The sequence below is a fragment of the Labeo rohita genome, chromosome 22, assembly GCF_022985175.1.
Source record: "Labeo rohita strain BAU-BD-2019 chromosome 22, IGBB_LRoh.1.0, whole genome shotgun sequence".
NCBI lineage: Eukaryota > Metazoa > Chordata > Actinopteri > Cypriniformes > Cyprinidae > Labeo > Labeo rohita.
This window is the reverse complement of record NC_066890.1, coordinates 17,343,284-17,362,434: the sequence shown is the minus strand read 5'-3', so window position 1 is coordinate 17,362,434 and position 19,151 is coordinate 17,343,284. Positions and strand designations below refer to the sequence as shown.

At 39.6% G+C, this 19,151-nt stretch overlaps 1 protein-coding gene across 5 annotated transcripts in view; it reads right to left on the bottom strand.

Moving 5' to 3' along the window:
• Positions 1-465: 465 nt before the first annotated feature.
• Positions 466-19,151, bottom strand: part of pcbp4 (poly(rC) binding protein 4) — a 117,585-nt gene continuing 98,899 nt past the window's right edge. Inside the window, exons 9-14 of one of the 5 annotated variants that reach the window (XM_051094837.1) lie at positions 15,660-15,731; positions 10,176-10,217; positions 9,899-9,977; positions 7,306-7,361; positions 3,576-3,745; positions 466-1,573 (exon numbers count right to left, since the gene is read on the bottom strand). In XM_051094837.1, the coding sequence (XP_050950794.1) occupies positions 1,228-1,573; positions 3,576-3,745; positions 7,306-7,361; positions 9,899-9,977; positions 10,176-10,217; positions 15,660-15,731 (765 nt within the window). In that variant the 3' untranslated portion in view covers positions 466-1,227. Of the gene's footprint in view, positions 1,849-3,575; positions 3,746-7,305; positions 7,362-9,898; positions 9,978-10,175; positions 10,218-15,659; positions 15,732-19,151 lie in introns of all 5 variants that reach the window. The other 4 variants (XM_051094838.1, XM_051094843.1, XM_051094841.1 and 1 more) reach the window with 4 other exon arrangements.

Sequence of the window (19,151 nt, the reverse complement as noted above, 5' to 3'; positions counted from 1 at the left end):
CAAGGTTACACTACATCTACCAAGTGAATGAATCGTGTGAGTGGTCACATTCAATTTTTAGGATTCTAGGTTTAGAAAAATAAGTGTGATTATTTCTATATTTTTTTTAAAAAAAGAAAAAAGAAAAAGTCAGTCCACGTAATATATTCTGATGATTACTGTAGCTACACTTGAAGCGTGTTTATGTGTAGGTCTGCTATATGTGTTTATTTTAGTATTTTCAAACCAATATTGCTCTTCTGCAACACCGCCATTGGCATGAGACCTACGTGTTAGCTATCTTTGCTAGTGTGTACTTGTGAGGGGCCAAGTCAACATGCAGCATTAGTTTCCGACAAGGGCAGTCACCATGCATAGTAGTCATTTTATGCCATTAGAAATGGTGAAAGAAACCCCCCGAAACGACTTTGTCCATTCGCAGCCAAAGGCTAGCTAAAGTTTTGAAATGAATTTGCTAGCTTCGTATTTGGACATTTAATCACATCAGAATTCACCGTGGCACTTCCCATAGAAAGTAAAGAAACTCACTACTTAACAGCTATCTTGTTCGTGGTTACTTTTTCAGGACATATGTAACCATGATCGAATGGAAGAAATTTGAAAAGATTTTTTTTTTACCTGCAGCCGTTACAGAAAACAAACATCGACTGTAAAAGAAACACTCGGCACAATAAATAAAATAAATAACATTTCAAAACGAATGTGAACGAAACGTAAAAATGTAACACAAAAGCAAGGTTTAGATCTGTTGTCGTTTTTAAAAACATTTTCTTTTTTTCATATTTTGTTTTAATAATACATCATTTAAAGATTTCTAAAAAAATCAGGAAGTTGTATACAGAAGCATTCACAGACATCATTGTATAAAAGCTGATACGTAAGAGATTAGCATCAGTCAACAGTGTTCTACGTTATAAACTCTTTGCGGGAATATTTCGTTGTTATCAATAAATAAGAGCAGACAATAAACGTGTGTAAAGATTTCGGGAAAAGAGGAGATTAGGAATAGTCTATGGCTTTAGCGGCTACCTCAGCCAAAACAAAAACCAAAAAACAAAAACGTAAATTTATGCTATTATTTTCCTACAGGTTTCCAGGACAAGCTACTAAACCGAAAAGAAATGAAATTGGTACTGTCTGTTTCTACACCGCTACATCAGGCTAGAAGAGAAGACCCCTCAAAGTATTCCCCTCTCGGAAACAAAGGAGGTACTCGGTAGTTCCTCTTCAGTAGGGCGCAAACTTCTGTCGCTCTGGTTTCTTGATGCCGTTGGCCGAGGAGATCTTGGCGGTGTAGGAGGCCAAGGTGCCATGGGCGGGGGCGGCGGCGGCTGCGGCGGCCGTGGCAGCGGGGGCCGAGAGTGCCAGGAAGGGGACGGATTTGATTCCCAGGAGGCTGGAGAGGGGGAGGGTATAGGGGGCGCCCAAGATTGGAGCGTGGGGCAGGCCGCCCATCGCTGCCAGGGCTGCGGCAGAGGACGATGCAGGGGGAGCAGTCTGGGTGAAGCTCATGTTGAGGTCTACAGGGGTCGACATGGAGGAGGACTGGGCAGTGGATTTGGCGGTCTCTAAACTGTACGAGGGAGGGAAGGAAGGAGGTGGAGGAGAGGAGGGTGGAGGGACAAGGGAGGGGAGCCGGATGGAGAAGGGTTAGAAGGTTAAATAAAAGACATGTTAAACAAAAATTGAGAGAAATAAACAAAAAGAAAAGAAAGAATCAAAAAACAGAAACAAAAAAATCATAAGAGAGGTGTGTTTTGCTGGTGGTTGCAACAGATTATTTGAGGGGGGACCTTGGCACTCATGGGAAAGGAGCTGTTTAATTCAGGGTGATGGCTTGGGTAGGGGCTTTGGGAAAAGAAACAAAATGATTTCAATTTCAGTCGCACTTCCTTTAGCTTTTATCAAGATGCATTTGCACTGAGTACCATGTTGACAAATGCATGTAATCTGCCATTAATGTATATCGAGGGCGTCTAACTGGTTATCAAGTAGGGGGGTGTGTTCAATATGCAGAACGCTCTGATGCAACGCACTGAAACGAGACGTCTGTCTCGGAGGAAGTATTCTTGGAGAGTGACGCTGATTGGGGGCGACGTCTCCAGACTTCATCCAGGACATGAATAATCATGTTTGATTTTTAATGGCTTGATGGAGCTGACTCATTAAGGAAAGTATTCTGACGCTAGAGTGCCTTGGGTTGCTCTGGGATCGGCGTTTTGTTGCCGTCGCTTGTCAAAAACCAAACTGATAAGAATTCAACTGATGAGAAACCACTAAAATCAATAATATTAAGACAGAAACAAAACAACAAAAGCTTTCCTAAAACCAACATAGTAATTTCTCCCATGCAGGATGCCTGAGTAACAGAATTCAAGGAAAATAATGAGGGGCTTCTCAGAGTGAGTTTGACATTCTGCACCGGTCTGCTTGTTGAACACACCTGAGACAAGCATAAATATTTCATTTAAGACCCAATTATTGCTCTCTTTTCGACTTGCTGAGTCATAATACGCTGGAAGAATTAATATATTATTTTGCACATGACACTGCATCTTTGCTAGCCAATACAGAAACGTGTGAATAAATAAAGAAGCCACTCATTTGGAGTGGGGTCCAATTTCGTTTGTTCATTAAATGAATAGTTCACCCAAAAATGAAAATTCTGTCATTAGTTACTCACCCTCATGTCGTTCCAAACCTGTAACACCTTTGTTCATCTTTTTAACACAAATTGTTGAATAAAGTATTCTTGTAGCTTCATAATATTACGGTTGAACCAGTGATGTCTATTTTATCGACCTTTCTGCGCCTTGAACGTGGTAGTTGTGTTGTCTATGTTCCAAAGATGAAAGGTCTTACAGGTTTCAACGACATGAGGGTGAGTAATTTATGACAGAATTTAAATTTTTTGGGTAAGCTATCACTTTATATACTTGGGTCCACAGTATAAATTCTAGTCGTCTTTTTTTGTCACTGACTTTACTCACAAGATTGGTTTGAATTGTTCAGATTTATTAAGAGCGTTTTGCAAATTCCTTACGTTAACTGAACTGGCATTAGAAGCATTTTTATAAGCCTGGGTGAAGAACAGAACTATTAATTTTGTTACATTAGCAAATGAAATTTTGCCTCAGCATTGATGGAGAAGTCTTTGCCGAGGAACCGAGCTGTCAGGAATTTACTGCTTTCTTTCCTGACACAACATTTGATCAAATTGCAACCACATAGATCTCGTGGGAGAAAATTACAGTCTGTCTATGAGGCAGCCAAAATACTCTGCCTTTAAGCTCTAACAAGCTTCTGGCTTGAAACTTAGCCAATTAATCCCTCAGTCTGGCTTCTTTCTACCACATCTCCTTGCTTTGTAGTTCTTCGTTTGAGTGCTTCTTTTGGCCAGCAAACTATGGACTGAAAAGACCCCGGAATGAATATTCCCAGAGGTTTTGACAAGGTCTCCTACTTCAGGGTCATCTACAGCATTATGGTGTAAAATATGCTACATAAACACATGGAGGAGTGGACAAGTTCAAACACCCTGGATCTGTTATGATGGGATGGCTTCCAGTGCTTACCAGGATGTGATTAGATACTGGGCCAAGTTGATGCTGATTGGGGAGCCTGTGATGGTGACATGTCGGTCACTGGTGCTGTCCAGTTGACTGCCAATCTTGATCTGAGCTCCTGACACCTGGCGGATTTCGTTGATTTTTGTACCCTGTCTGCCGATTATTGAACCAATCAGCTGTGAGGAAAGAAAAGACCAGTCAGTTTAATAAATATGTATTTAAACAGATATTGCTTGGCACTGTGTCCCTCTAAGGTGCCCCTGCAGAGTTTAGCTCCCACACACCTACCTGGAGGTTTCTAGAAATCCTGTAAACCTTGTCTAGCTGGTTCAAGGAAAGGAAGTGATGTCTGGCCAAGTATGATGCCATGAAAGTGCACACACACGGCAGTGAGAAGTGAACAAACAAGCCAATGCTTTCTACGCAAGGAGCAGCTGGGGGTTCGATTGCTCGCTTGCTCAAGGGTCACATCTTAGTCATGGTATTGAGGGTGGAAGAGAGGGTTGTATATTCACTCCCCCCACCTACAATCCTTGCCAAACCTGATACTTGAACCCACAACTTTTGGATTTCAAGTCAGACTCTCTAACCATTAGGCCATGTGTGTATACTTGGGGTTGGAGCTAAACTCTGCAGGAGAGTTGCTTTCCAGGAGCAGGATAGGACACCAGTGCTCATGGTACATATTGTAACATAAACATTGTAAGAGCTTTTGCACCGCATAGTTCTAGGAACTAGCCAGCATGGTGTTTCCTAGAGAACCAATTTCCCCCTCAGGCCATTTTCCTGGTTGCATTTGCACCAGCAGTGGGAACTCTGAAGTTGCCGACAGCGAGGTCTTTATTCACAGCATTTCCAAATGTAAACAACCGGTGAATAGAGGACGCTGTGATCGGAGCTGTTTTTGTTGTGTGTCATGGGTTTTGTGTTAACGGAGATGGAACGTAAACACACAATTTATGTGATTGAAAGAGCATGAAAATCTGACTAAATCTTCTACGACAGCTTGCAGTGCTACATACTATCAAGATGACAACGATTCAAACAACAGGTAGCTCAATGTCATTCGTGGAGTAAATGGTAATAGTAATAGCCGGTGTTCCGTATGCGTTTGGCCAATCTGTGTACAATTATGTCACAGTTTTAGACCCTGCTGTGAAGTAGGAGCTAATTTAGTTCCTCCAAACGGGGTTCCTAGAACTAATTACGTTCCTAGTTCCTGTGGTGCGAACATGCCAAAGCAACTACCTCCGCCAAAAGTTCTAGGAACTATGAAAAGGTTTCTCCAGTGCAAAAGCCCCTTATGAGAACATAACCTGTTTAAAGAAAACTGAAATTGTGTTGTTTAGACTCCACGTCAGGATAATTTCCCAGGAGCTTGGTCAACTGCAATCCAGAAATGCATATAACATGGCATACAGTCCTACTGCCCGAGTGCTATTGATTTCAGGAATAGTTTCTTGACAAACACTCCAATCTTTTTTTGTGTGCATGTCATCATGGTTGAATTTGAGGTCCTGGTTTGTGTTTGTTCATCTGGGCCTAAGATGACAAGGCTGTGTCTGTGCATAGCATTGTCTCTCTAATAAGCATCTGCTAATAGCTCTGCAGATCCAGATAGTCAGTTTAAACCAACAGCAGGTGGTGAACTAATTCATCCTATCCACCCATTTGTTTTTGGTGCTGTATGTTACTGTACCTTCTGTGGAAGGTGTCCACAGCTTGAAGGAAGTGGACCAAGGGGGTTGGGTGACCTTAGGGCTTGGTGTCAAGCTTAGACAATGATAAAGTGGAGTGACCCCAACTGGGATGAGTTAACGGTTTGTCATTCAAATGACTGACAGCTTGTCTTTTGTCCATTCTACATCCCAGCCCCCAACCCTCACTTTGAGTGTGAGTTGGATTATGTGAGCAAGAATTGCTCCACAAAGCATTCCTTTCCTCACGAGTCATATGAACGTCAAAGCTCCTGATTCGTCACACCGCTCTCCCTGGTGCCCAGGGGCTATTAATGGCTCAGCTGATTGTGGCTAAGTGCTTGCACTCGACCGCCAGGTCTCGCTGCCACCCTGACGTAGAGGATTCCAGCATGTCCTCTGCACTGCACCACATATTTGCCCACTGACATCCTTTGTTTTAGAAATCTATAAATTATCCATCTTCAAGCAATATGATAACAAAACAAAGTATCGACACCCACACAACCTCCTCTGACCGTTAAGTTTAACAGTTCCAAACAAAAAACTTCAGTTTGGTCTGTCTTATTGATTTCTTTGTAAATCAAGGTGCAAGTTAGGGGTCAAATCCGGCTGAAGCAAGAGACAGGTATACTCTAGTCAAGCTGGAGACAGGTCTATTTAGGTGAAACTACTTCTTAAGTCTGGAAAGCGAGGGATGAATCTCCTTCCAGCTAAAACTGATATCGCTGATGGTCTTGTCCACCACTCACAGGTCAATGTGTATCCACTGCTGTGTTCTCGAGCACCGATCTGATCCCAATCTAATTGCGACGTGTTTCTGCCGATTTAGGGGGATGGTTCACCATGGAGAAACTGCTCCTCTATACAGACAAACCTGATTGCGAATGATAAACAACTTAGTGTGCCAGGCGTTTGATGTCTGTTTGATGTCGCCTTGCCTTGGAATTGCATCGCTGTGAGGGAATTTCAATAATACATGCTTTCCATCGCCCTGTTTGTGGCTTTACGCAGGAATATGAATGCACAAGCATGCTAAATTAGCCCTTGATTGGAGAAACGGGTGAAGTTTCTTTGAAGTTTATCATGTATGTTGAGGTTTAGAAATGAGGTCTAGCACCTAATGAATGCATTCAGGAAGTCAAAATTTATTTGAAGCTGGTGTCAATGTGATAAGAGCCGAGTACTTGTTCATGTGCATCAAGGTAGTCAATGACTTCGCTTATTCTGAATCACTCTAGATAATGGATCCACTTACTTAGTGCATCAGCATTTTGAATTCTTGTGCAGACAAAGTAAGCTTCAAACTCATTTGAGTATGAGCAGTTGGCTTGGTTAACTAAAAAAAAATTTAGAACATGCACTAAGAGCAGTTGTTGAAACATTTGAGTTAAGTAGTAGTCCACACAGGACACGTACTTGTCTTATGTGAACAGCACCGGTACTGCTGCCTTAACTGTAGATTATTACTGGATGGTCATGAGAGCTTAAAATAAAACAATAGGAGCTGAATTTATGTATTGAGTATGGTCAAAGGCCACAGCTGGGCCCTTTGCCAGTCGATTAATCCTGTGATCTCAGGGAGACGTGGAGGCGAGAGGGAGCCCCAGTCAGCAGGCATGAAGGGAACGTCCCATTGGCCCCCGGGGTGCGGGGTCTGCACCACAACCTAGAGCTCTGACAAAAGGCTCTGGCTTTATTTACCATCTCTGTTTTGACAGCAGTGGAGTGCTAAGCATGTCAGTCGCCATGACAGGATTGAACTGGATCTTGTGAAGCTCTTCTAGCAGAGCAGGGGGCGGACAGATGAAAAGACATGAGTCGGTGTGTTTGAAAGAAAAAGTTTTGGGATTTCTTCATGGTCAAAGTATGCCACGAGATGGTACCACTCTTAAATGTTACGTCAGAGAATCTGACTATACTCAAAGATCTTCATATACAACATAAGCATTATTACTAAAACAAAAGAACTGCTGTACAGAATATCAGTGAGTAGCATGTGTAATGTGATACTTGCAAAAAGACATTTTTGCACTTACGTCATTTGGAATGAGAAGTTCTTGTGATGCTGTCTGGGAACTGGACTCGATGCCTGCTGGAGGAGGAATAGGTACCAAGTTAACGAACCATAGGAGAATTCACTGTTTACTTTCTTCTTTCTTTCCCCTTTTTTCAGTATTTGTGTTCTTCTAAATTTGACAGAAACTCTTCTGCACTTATGTGGACAAGAGTAAACCTAGGATGTGTTATTTTCACCCATCATGCACAGTGTATTTTCTTTTCCCCCTTTACTTCTTTCCCCGCTTTACTCCCCCAAAGGAAGAACAGTGAAATACTTCAGGCTAATTCTACACTGATGTGATAAAGTTACAGTCCTAAACAAATGTTTATCGCATTCACACTATTCAGAAAGACAAGAACTGTACCAAACCAGCAGCATCAAACCAAGACGCAATCTGGATCAGCATCAACTAATGGCATGAATTTTATGAGAGACTACCTAAAATTGCTTTTAAAATTGTGTGGTGTGTAAATCATAAAGGTTCTTTATCCTTGCAACCCTGAAAAATAATGTTCAATCAGTTCAAGTGGTCAAACTGTTTCAGAACTTGGCTAACCAGCTCAACTAAGTCCCCATTAGCTTATTTAGGGTGGTTTACCTGGACCCTATGAACCCTCATATCCCAATAGCAGCTAGTCCAACTGATCAACCACTTAAGCCCAAAGTATACCTTGTTTTTGTATGTATACGCTAGCATAAGTGTACAGTCAAAAGCAGGGCTGCCCAAACTTGGTCCTGGAGGGCCGATGTCCTGCATAGTTTAGCTCCAACTTGCCTCAACACACCTGCCTGGAAGTTTCTAGCATGCCTAGTAAGAGCTTGATAAGCTGGTTTAGGTGTGTCTAAACTCTGCAGGACCCTTATTTGACCTCCAGGACCGAGTTTGGGCACCCCTTGTTGAAAACTTAGCCTTTCAAAGTATACTCCATTTGATGTTGTGTGCGAACGTGGGCGGTCGACACATTCGCTCTAGAAAGCTTCATCCGTGTCCAGTGTCTGCTCTATTTTCCCCCATTATGACTGATAACAAATATTTTTGAACTCTTTTAAACCAAAGCGGGGCTATCTTATACCCTCACGCTCACAAGCTCTTGTCAATGTGAGCATCTGCTGCTGTTGCCGTCTCCACTATTTTGTTGTTGTTTGGTGTCTTTAGTTTTATTTTCTACTGTGAAACAACGACCTGGGACAGTGTTGCCACCTTGTGGAACAACTGTTTACTGCAAAACAAATTCTATGCGCATTTGCGACCAAAAAATCGAGTGGTGCGCTTACAGTATGTGCATGCTATTCTGATGGCAAAATTCACGTCACGCACTCTGTACGCTGTCCTTCGCGTGCACTTAAAATGTGATGTACACTTTGGGCTTTAGACAAGGTTACCATTAAAGAGCCTCTTAGCTTGAACATAGGCCTATTTGTGACCCAGAACTTCTGTGGACCAACATTATGGCACAAATGCTTAGTAGAGATTAATTTGAACCCAGAATATTCCTTTAAACATTCTCCTCTCTGTTAGCAGGATGTTATCACCTAACCGCTAATAACGGGCACAAAGCTAGGCTGTTTCTATTTCCATCTACTTCCTGTCTCAGCAGGAGAACTAGACCCAGCAGTGCCTCCCAGCCCAACAGGGGCCTATTTAATAGACTGAATCATTGCCTTGACTGATGAGCTTTTTACCTCAGACATAATCGAATTCCCCAGCCATATCATGATAGGATGTGCTCTTGTAGTTTTAGCGGCAGGGGGCAACTATTACATTTGTTTCGACCACTCAATTCCTCAAAGGGGCTTTTGATTCTCACATTTGCACCGAAAGTGCTTATTTACCATAATGTTCAACAGTCTGTTGGCTTTGGAGGGCCTACACAACAAAACCTTTGGCAAATGTTGGGAATCTCCACATAACTTGAAAGACACCACTGAATAACTCGGGGTGGTTGTATAATTGGACGTCTGGTTCTGTGCAAGGAAAAAAAATGTGAGGGAGCAAGAAAAGCAGAGTCCCTCCTTTTTTCTTTAGCTGGACATTTGTCATGGCTCCGGAGAAGCCTCGGGAGCTGAGTGTGGAGCCTTGTAAAGCTTGGCCCCGTTTTTGCAGCTGTAATCTACATGTGCCGTATGCTCCATGGAGCTCAGGTGTATTGCCTTGAACCTGGGTGGCCTCTGGGTCTTTGGGAGGTCTGTCTGAATCCATGTACTTAAGCTTGAGTTCTCAGGTGGAATTGTGTCACATCCACTCTCTCTGTACGCAGCGATTTAGCGCTGCTAAAGCAGACTTGCGCTTCTGGGTAAATATAAGGTGTTTTCGCACTTGAGTTCTCTCTATAAGAAGTTTAGACTGATTAGAAGTAAACTTAACCAAGTGGAAAAAGAACCTAGTCTTTAAAAACATAGTTCACCTCTACCATATCACTGATTCCTGTGAACCATTAAAAAGGGGAATCCTGCTTGTGCTACCAACAAGTTGATTACAGTCTAAGTCACTGTATAACCCATAATTTGTGTGATCTGCCTCCATCCCAACCATTATCTTCTTCAAAGAGAGTCGGTTTGGCAAAACATACCAGGCAGAACTGGGGTGGCCGTGGGTTGAGCTATGGGGGCAAGACCCTGCTGCATGGACAACTGGTGCAACTTGGCCAACTGAGATAAAAGAGAAGAACGGAAATGTCATTTTATTTATATGAAAGGGTTTTATTACTCTTATCAGAAGACATAGCTGAGAACTGAACCGTACAGTTCATTCACAAGTGTAAAACAAGTTCATTTACTTCACAAAAAGCTAATGGAAGTTATGCAGCATGAAGATGAATTTCAGAAATTCTCTCTAAAGCTTCTTACCTCTGAGTGTGGAATGCCGTATTGGTTTTGTACAGTATAAGCCTGAAAAAGAAATAGTCACGAATGTTAAAATTGCTAGATACACTTAGAACATATTCAATCATGCTTTTTTAAGCTTTTCATAATAGCTAATTAACTCTTTCCCCGGCATTGACGTAATTCTCGGACAATCCATGTTTTGCTGTTAAGTTCCTTGCACACTAAGTCCAAAATTTTCACATGCTAAAAAACAAATACAACCTCACGTTGTGCCACTCATGTTTACACGCTGCCTCCAAAACTTTTGCCCGGATTGGGTTAAATTTTCTGCGTTTTTTGCATCTGAAAATACACATGCGAAAATTTCGGACTCGGTGTGCAAGGACCTTTATACGTTAGGGGGCGCTGTTACGCATCTTCTGTAGGATCCAAAATCAAGTGAAGAAACAGAAACAAGTGATAGAAGTTTGAACACTGCAACCCAATATTTCCTACAAAAATAAATGGAGTTGCTAAATTATGAACGCGAATTCATATGTAATTATTGGTATATATCTATACAAGATATAAACATACAGGCCTAGAGTTGTTTGCTGGTCTCTTCTGGTCCGTTGGCTGATTTTAGAAGCTATTTGAGCACCTGTCCACTGGTTAGGTCAAAACTAGGGGGTCTCTACCCCCACTAGACCACCTCTCACCTTTATAATTCAAAGACGTTCTAAAGGGGACAGATGTGAAACCAGAAGATCTCTGAACCAAGGCTTCTGCATCAAAGAGAATGAGAAGCCAAATAGCCAGACGCAAAAGCTACAGAGAACGCTGCGTGCTGTTCCCAGAGGTTCTCTTGCATAAGCCTGTTTAAAAGTTTAAACACGTGGAGGAGAGACGGAGAGAGAAAGAAACTGAGGGAGGATAAAATGGAAAATAAAATAAAAAGATCAGTGATGCAGAAATGGCAGTCCATGTTGAGGAGCAACCCTAGTTTGTGTCTCTGGTAGCCAAGTTAATGAAAATGATTGGTCACAGCTCTCAAGGCAAACATTGTTTGGAGGGGGGAAAACATGACCCTTCTTTGTCAGGACGGATTTAGCTCGTCTCCGGAGGTGAGCTCGGGATTTGCTACGTGACTGTCACCCCTACCCTTCAATGATAGTCTCTGATAGTCTCCCAGTTTGTTCTGCTATCTTTATTGTTTGTCCTCCTTTTCTTTTTCAATTTGTGCTTAAAATGTTGAAAATACAGCTTGCTTGCTTCCATGGGGTTTGCAAACTAGAAGGTCAAGCTCAAAAAAGGACAGAAGCGCAAACTAAGACGTGCACTACAATAATACAACAGCTTTGTGTGAGGAAATACTGCAAGTGAAGTTCAAACCTGACAACGCACATGTCATTTGAATGCAGATGAGATTTGAAAGCCAAGGAGAAGATTAAAGTCGACATGAAATTAAACTTCACTATATCTGTTTTCTAAATGCATATTCACAGTAGGACATTTTGACCTTGTGATGTTTAAATCAAAAAAATGACTTGAAGTCAAAAGTTTACATACACCTTGCAGAATCTACAAAATGTTAATTATTTTACCAAAATAAGAGGGATCATATAAAAAAAGATGTTATTTTTTATTTAGTATTGACCTGAATAAGATATTTCACATAGATGTTTACATATAGTCCGCAAGAGAAAATAATAGTTGAATTTATAAAAATGACCCTGTTCAGGTTTACATACACTTGGTTCTTAATACTGTGTTGTTACCTGAATGACCCACAGCTGTGTTTGTTTAGTTAGAGTTGTTCATGAGTCCCTTGTTTGTCCTGAACAGTTAAACTGCCTGCTGCTCTTCATAAAAATCCTTGTCCCACGAATTCTTCTGTAATAGTTGCATATGAATCCCTCAGTTGTCCTCAGTGTGAAAAGATGGATCTCAAAATCATTCAGTCATTATTGGAAAGGGTTCAAATACACACAAATGCTGAAAAACCAAAGAATTTGTGGACCTGAAGGATTTTTCTGAAGAACAGCAGACAGTTTAACTGTTCAGGACAAACAAGGGACTCATGAACAACTATCACTAAACAAAAATTCAGGTGACAACACCGTATTAAGAAGAAGGGGTTATTTTTAAAATTAATCTATTATTTGCTCTCATCTTTTATGTGAAATAGGTCAGTACTAAATAAAAAATATCATGCATTTTGTTTGATCCCTTTTATTTTGGTAAAATAATTAACATTTTGCAGATTCTGCAAGGTGTATGTAAACTTTTGACCTCAACTATATGCAGGACCGCACATGCAAACTCGCATTCATCTGCCTCCGTTTTTGCATGCAACACCCACATCTCAGCAAAGAATCAGCGTGCACTACATTTTCTTCTTGTCCGATAATTCATTTCACTTGGATGTACATCAGAATAAATTTTAGTATATTTCTGACTTCAAAAGACTTGAAATAGTGCATAAGTCATATGGACCTCTCTAATGGCCATTACTTTTTGGAGCCTGATAGCCCTTAAAAATGTTAGGAGCGAAATGAGCAAAATTCATTTGGGTGAACTATTTCTTGATTTCAAAGGCGTGTGTCTACTGGGTATGGACTTAAGGTAGAAAAAATGAGGCGGGGCTTCCGTCATTTCAGGCATTTTCTTAATATTCCTTTCCTTCCTGTTCTCCGAGCTCAAAACGCTCGTAAATAATGTAGAAAAGCATTAATCGCCTGGCTGAGCCACTTAACGCTGCGTAATCCTTATGCACACACACACATACGTGGTGCCTTCATTAGCGAGAGCCGTGGTGATGTTGTCAGTCCCCTGTCTCTTGGCAGACAGCATTTATCTCCGCTCGTTTAAGAGAATGTCAGTGCTCGGGCCTGACACCTCGTCCTTACAGCTCTCGAGGTAGAGTGTGTGTATTGGAAGGTCACATGGTTCCCCTTTTTAGCCTTCACATCAGCATTAGTCAGAGGCGGCTGACACTTAAAGGAACAGTTCACCCCAAAATGAAAATTCTCTCAGCATTAATTCACTCTCAAAACAGTAATATTCATGCGGTTGTTTTCCATACAGCGCAAAGCAGGCAGTGACCAGGGAATGTCAATCTCCAAAAAAAAAAAAGACCATAAATTTAGTCTGCATCTAAAGTCATGCAGTAATTTTGTACAAGGAACTGGGTTTCACCAAAGGAAACATACAGGTTTGTAAATGTAACGTTTTTGAGGAAATATTCCTTTAAAGCACACTTAACAGTCTTGACCTTGATATTGAGTGTCTCTAGGCCATGATAAACATTCTTTACCATTGAGTTTAACTGCTGACTTGGGAATGGGGGATGGGTGATGCTATCATCTGTTCCTGTTAATCTTCATAGTAAAACTTGCACATATACACTGATAACAGTCTGCCCAGAAGACCTGAACATTAAGTCGAGAGATTATCAGTCATTCGCACCATCATAGTATCCTCAAATGAACTTCTCAAAGCAGCAGAGTATCCTGTAACTAAAATATCCTGAATTTATGTTTCTCACACAAACGTCAGTGATAAGCACCTCATACTGTTAGAGAAGAGTGTGATACTTTTTTTTCCCGCTCTGTAAATTATATATTAAAAGCTAAGTTGTTTGCAAAGAGAGTGATATGAAAAATCAACTTCAATTTTGGTCAGTTCCTCACACTTCTTCTTTATTACTAAATCTTTATTTTTGTAAATATCATAGGGCCGAAGACACAGCCTTGGGGGACACACTATAATTAATAGCTGTAAATTTTAAACAGATTTACAAAATCAAGTCAAGAGAGTAAGATGAAAAATCTTAAAAACTTAAATTTTGATCAGTTCCTTACACAATGTATTTAGCCCATAATTATATGCTACATGAAAACGTACAAGAGTAAGTGTCTTGGGGTAAAAATGTGTTTATTACAAAATCTTTATTTTTGTAAATGTAATAGGACCAAGACCAAAGCCTTGGGGGATACCTGTAATGTTCACACATGTTTACAAAAACAAATCAAGAGAGTAAGATGGAAAATCAACATTTTGGCCAGTTCCTCACACAAAGTATGGATGGATAAATTTTGTAATATGGTGCACAATTTAGTTTTACTTCTTTATTTAAGTTTATAATTGTATTCTGTTTTTTTTACTACTTTTTAAAGCTCGTACTTGTATAAGAGTTACATAAAAAAGTAGAAAAGCAGTGTGTTGGGGTAAAAAATAAATAAATAAATAAATAAATAAATAAATACATCTTTAATTTTGTAAATATAATAGAACCAAAGACACAGCCTAGGGGAACACCCTAAAATTAACACCTATAAAGTTTACAAAAAATTTCAAAATGAAGTCAAGAGAGTAAAATGAAAAATCAACTTCATTTTTGTTTTACTTTTTTGAGCTCATAATAGTTTGTATAAAAGCTCCATGAAAAAGTAGAAAAGTAAATGCTTTGGGGTAAAATTTCTTTATTATTAAATCTTGATTTTGTAAATATAGTAAGGCTGAAGATATAGCCTTGGGGGACACCCTATATTTAATACCTGTAAAGAAACTCAAGTCAAGAGAGTAAGATGAAAAATCAACTTATATTTTGGTCAGTTCCTCACACCAAGTATGGATGCATACATTTTGTTTGACTTTTTTGAGCTCATGTTTTTGTCTAAGTGCTACATGAAAATGTAAAAAAGTAAGTGTTTTGGAATAAAAGTTTCTTTATTACTAAACCTTTAATTTTGTAAATATAATAGGGCCAAGACAGAGCCTTGGGGGAGACCCTGTAAAGTTTTCATAAATTTATAAAATCTAGACGAGAGAGTCAGATAAAAAATCAACTTAAACTTTGGTCTGTTCCTCACACCAAGGATGCATACATTTTGTAATATGGTGCACTTTCTTTTTTTTTTAGGGCCAAAGACAGAGCCTAGGGGGGCACCCTGTAAAGTTTACAAAAATGTACAAACTCAAGAGAGTAAAATGAAAAATCAACTTACATTTTGGTCAGTTCCTTACACCGAGTATGGATGCATCCATGCATTTTTTTTATTTTTTTTGAGCTCATATTTGTATGTCTAAGAGCTACATGAAATTGTAGTGAAAGTGTTTTGGGGTTAAAAATTCTTTATTACTAAACCTTTAATTTTGTAAATATAAGATGGCCAAAGACACGGCCTTGGGGGACACCCTATATTTAAACCTTGTAGTACAAATTTACAAAATCAAGTCAAAACTCAATTCTCAGCAAAATCAATACAATTGCAGTGGGTCGAGGGTAAAGCCATGCCTGAATGGAACGTCAAGTGGAAAAACAATCTCATGTCTAAAAACAGTAATTGCTGTATAGTCTCGCTCCCTTGCTCAAGTGGGGAGGACACTGGCTGCAACATGCGGCAAGAGGAATGACAGAGGGGAACAGAATTCCCATCTCCATGCAGGGGCGAAAGAGGCAAATAAAGAAAGAGTGGGAAGCATGGCTCCCTATATTATCCGTCATGGACAAATGATACTCACTTGTTGCAGATCCAGCCCTCCCTGAGCCACTGAGAAAAGCGGGTGAGACGCAAACTCTGATGTTTCGAAAACCTTAAAAAGGCAAATAGGGGACAGAGACACAAACCAAGGCTTCATTCGCATGTCATTAGTCTTACGAATATGCATATCTCGCATGTCAATTTTCCTGTTACTGCTGTCATTACCATTAGGCGTGATTTGAATACAGACAGAAAAGCGTTAATGAAAAAACAAAAAGATGAAGCAATGAACATTAATTGAATTATCAGACATTTATCTTACTCATCACGGCAGACAGGTGAATATATCAAACAGACGATGTATCGTAAGTGTGCGCGCTTAATTACACCATTGGCGAATGACTTCACAACACTTTTAATGGTGAGGAATATTCATGAGCCTGATTGATCTTAATGCTACTGTTATTCATGCATAGGAGTGTTGATAATGAATAGCCGTGTCAACATGAATAAACATAACGGCCTCTCTACTCTCTTCTGGAGACGTGTTAGAGAATTATGTTAAGTGAGTAACGGCGCAAACGATAGATTAAAGAGCGAAACAATAGACCTTAGTCAGGGTAGATGGCATACTTCATTTGATGCCGACGACAACAAGGCTATGAAGGATGGAAGCACAGTTTGTTCAAAAGCCATTAAATCTGACAACCTAAGTAAGAATGGTTTTACGAATTTAGTCGCTGAAAATATATCTTCCAACAAAACTGGGAAACTGTGTTTCAGGTTTTGATTATACATTTATCTCGGAATCTCATTTTTGTTTGCGTCAAATTAAACATGCCATTCTCACTGAATAAGGTCTATTGAGGCTATACCCAGACAGCACACGTATGTCTGCAAGATGTCTGCTAAAGATCTCTTGATCTGAAAAGCATCTGCTGTGTACAAACATCTGGCAGACATCTGTAAGATGTCAGTTTTACATACATTGGAAGTCATAAACATCTTAAAGACATCTAACAGACGTCTATTTGACATCTGATAGGAAACGTCCAATAGACGTTTTGCAGATGAGCAAACTATGTCTTGCAGATGTAAATGGAGACGTCAAATAGACGTCTCTGAGACGTACGTGTGCTATCAGGGTAAGTATCAATACGTCTGTTGGACGTTTCCTATCAGATGTCAAATAGACGTCTATTGGATGTCTTTAAGATGTTTATGATTTAGAATGTATGTAAAACTGATGTCTTACAGACGTCTGCCAGACGTTTGTACACAGCAGATGCTTTCCAGATCAAGAGATCTTTAACAGACATCTTGTAGACGTACGTGTAGATTTTGCAGATGAGCAAACTATGTCTTGCAGATGTAAATGCAGACGTCAAATAGACGTCTCTGGGATGTATGTGTGCTATCAGGGTAAGTATCAATAAGTCTATTGGACGTTTCCTATCAGATGTCAGATAGACGTCTGTTAGATGTCTTTAAGATGTTTATGATTTAGAATGTATGTAAAACTAATGTCTTACAGACGTCTGTCAGACGTTTGTACACAGCAGATGCTTTCCAGATCAAGAGATCCTTAACAGACATCTTGCAGACGTGCGTGTGCTATCTGGGATTATATTAGCTGCATGACAGATTTATAAATTTAACCTAACAAATAGAACTTAGCCTTGGATGTGTTTATACATGTTTGCAATACTTGTATACATGATTTCAGTCCATGACATACATGAGAACACTAAACAAACAAGAAATATTTAGTAAACACAGACTGTCCACTACCCTTCACTACTGGACAGACTCATTTTAATTAAAGGAAACAGAGGCAGCATGCTGTCAGCTGTGTGGTGCTTTATAAAACACTACTATATTAAGTCAACTGAATATTAAGCATTTTCAGTGCATGCACCATACAGGTGGGGTTTGAGTTTTTGCCAATGTTAATTGGATCTGCTTGATCCCAGGACTAATTACTTATATTTGAGACAATTAAACCTTGTTCACACAGGCTTTTGTTTTTCTTCTAGACTGATCTGCAAAAAAATCCAAACCTGGTTTAACTACATTAAATACTTACAGTTCAATACTGTAATCCCTGTAAGTTTAGTACCATGGTGAGAAGCCATAATAGACATCCACAATGACAACGTGCTAATTTAAGCTGTAAAAGAAACAACGCTCTTGGCATCGTGATGACACCTACGTCATGACTGTCACAATCAATGTAGCTGTACCAGACATTGACTATACTGTCTGAACAAATGGATTCCAATTTCATCCCTTGCAAAATGTCACTTTGGACAGCCAGTCCTGAAGACTGGATTTGAAAAACAAATCAGATTTGTGTGCAGTGTGAACAAGGCCTTGAAGGAATAGTTCACCCGAAAATGAAAATCTGTCATTATTTGACTTGGAATATAATAGACTATTTGTGGACCACTTTTGTGAATGTTTTGCCATATTGTGATATGACAACTCATTCACTTTCATTGCTTTAAAAAGAGTGGCCGGGATATTCAGACTTTCCACAGAATGATAAAGTCATCCAGGTTTAAAACTACATTTTTTTGAGTCAACTATTCCTTTAACACTTAGGGATAGTTCACTCAAAAATGAAAATTCTGTCATTAATTACTCACGTACATGTTGTTCCAAACCTGTAAGATCTTTGTTCATCTTCAGAACACAAATTAAGATATTTTGGATGAAATCCAAGAGTTTTCTGACCCTGAATAGACAGCAACGCAACTACCACGTTTAAGGAACAAAAAGGTAGTAAGAACATTGCAAAAATAGTCCATGTGACATCAGCGTTTTAACCTTAATTTTATGAAACTATGAGAACACTTTTTGTGAGCAAAGAAAACAAAAATAACGACTATTTTAATAATGTCCTTAACAGCTTTCTGGGCCTTGAAAGTGGTAGTTGTTTTGCCGTCTATGCAAGGTCGAAAAGCTCTCAGATTTCATCAAAAATATCTCAATTTGTGTTCTGAAGATGAACGAAAATCATACAGGTTTGGAACGACATGAGGGTGAGTAATTAATGACAGAATTATCATTTTTGGGTGAACTATCCCTTTAAATAAAGGTGCACTATGGGATATTTGGTCTTCAAGTGGTTGAATCTTAAAACTTCAAGTTACTTGCAGAGGTGTGTTGACTCATTGAAATCAATAGTTTTAAAATAAATGAAGAGTTTGGTTCCAAAACGTTATAAATCCATTTTGATTAATTTGAGTAAAAATGTGTTTTCTTTACCAGGAAAGTGGCAAGATGAAGACCACTGTTTTCTGTTTCAAACTGTCACATAGCAACTTTAGGTTATAATAACAATAAAAATTCTAATCCAAAGATTCATTATAAAAACTGACTTATTTCCCAAAATGCAATAAATCCATCTGGGCACTTCACTTACTTTTCTTTTTGGGAGCACTTGTTATTTATTTGACTCCTTAAATTGAATTAAAGGGGAATTTTGTTTTTACCTTTGTAATGGCATTTTTCTAACTTGATTAAAAAT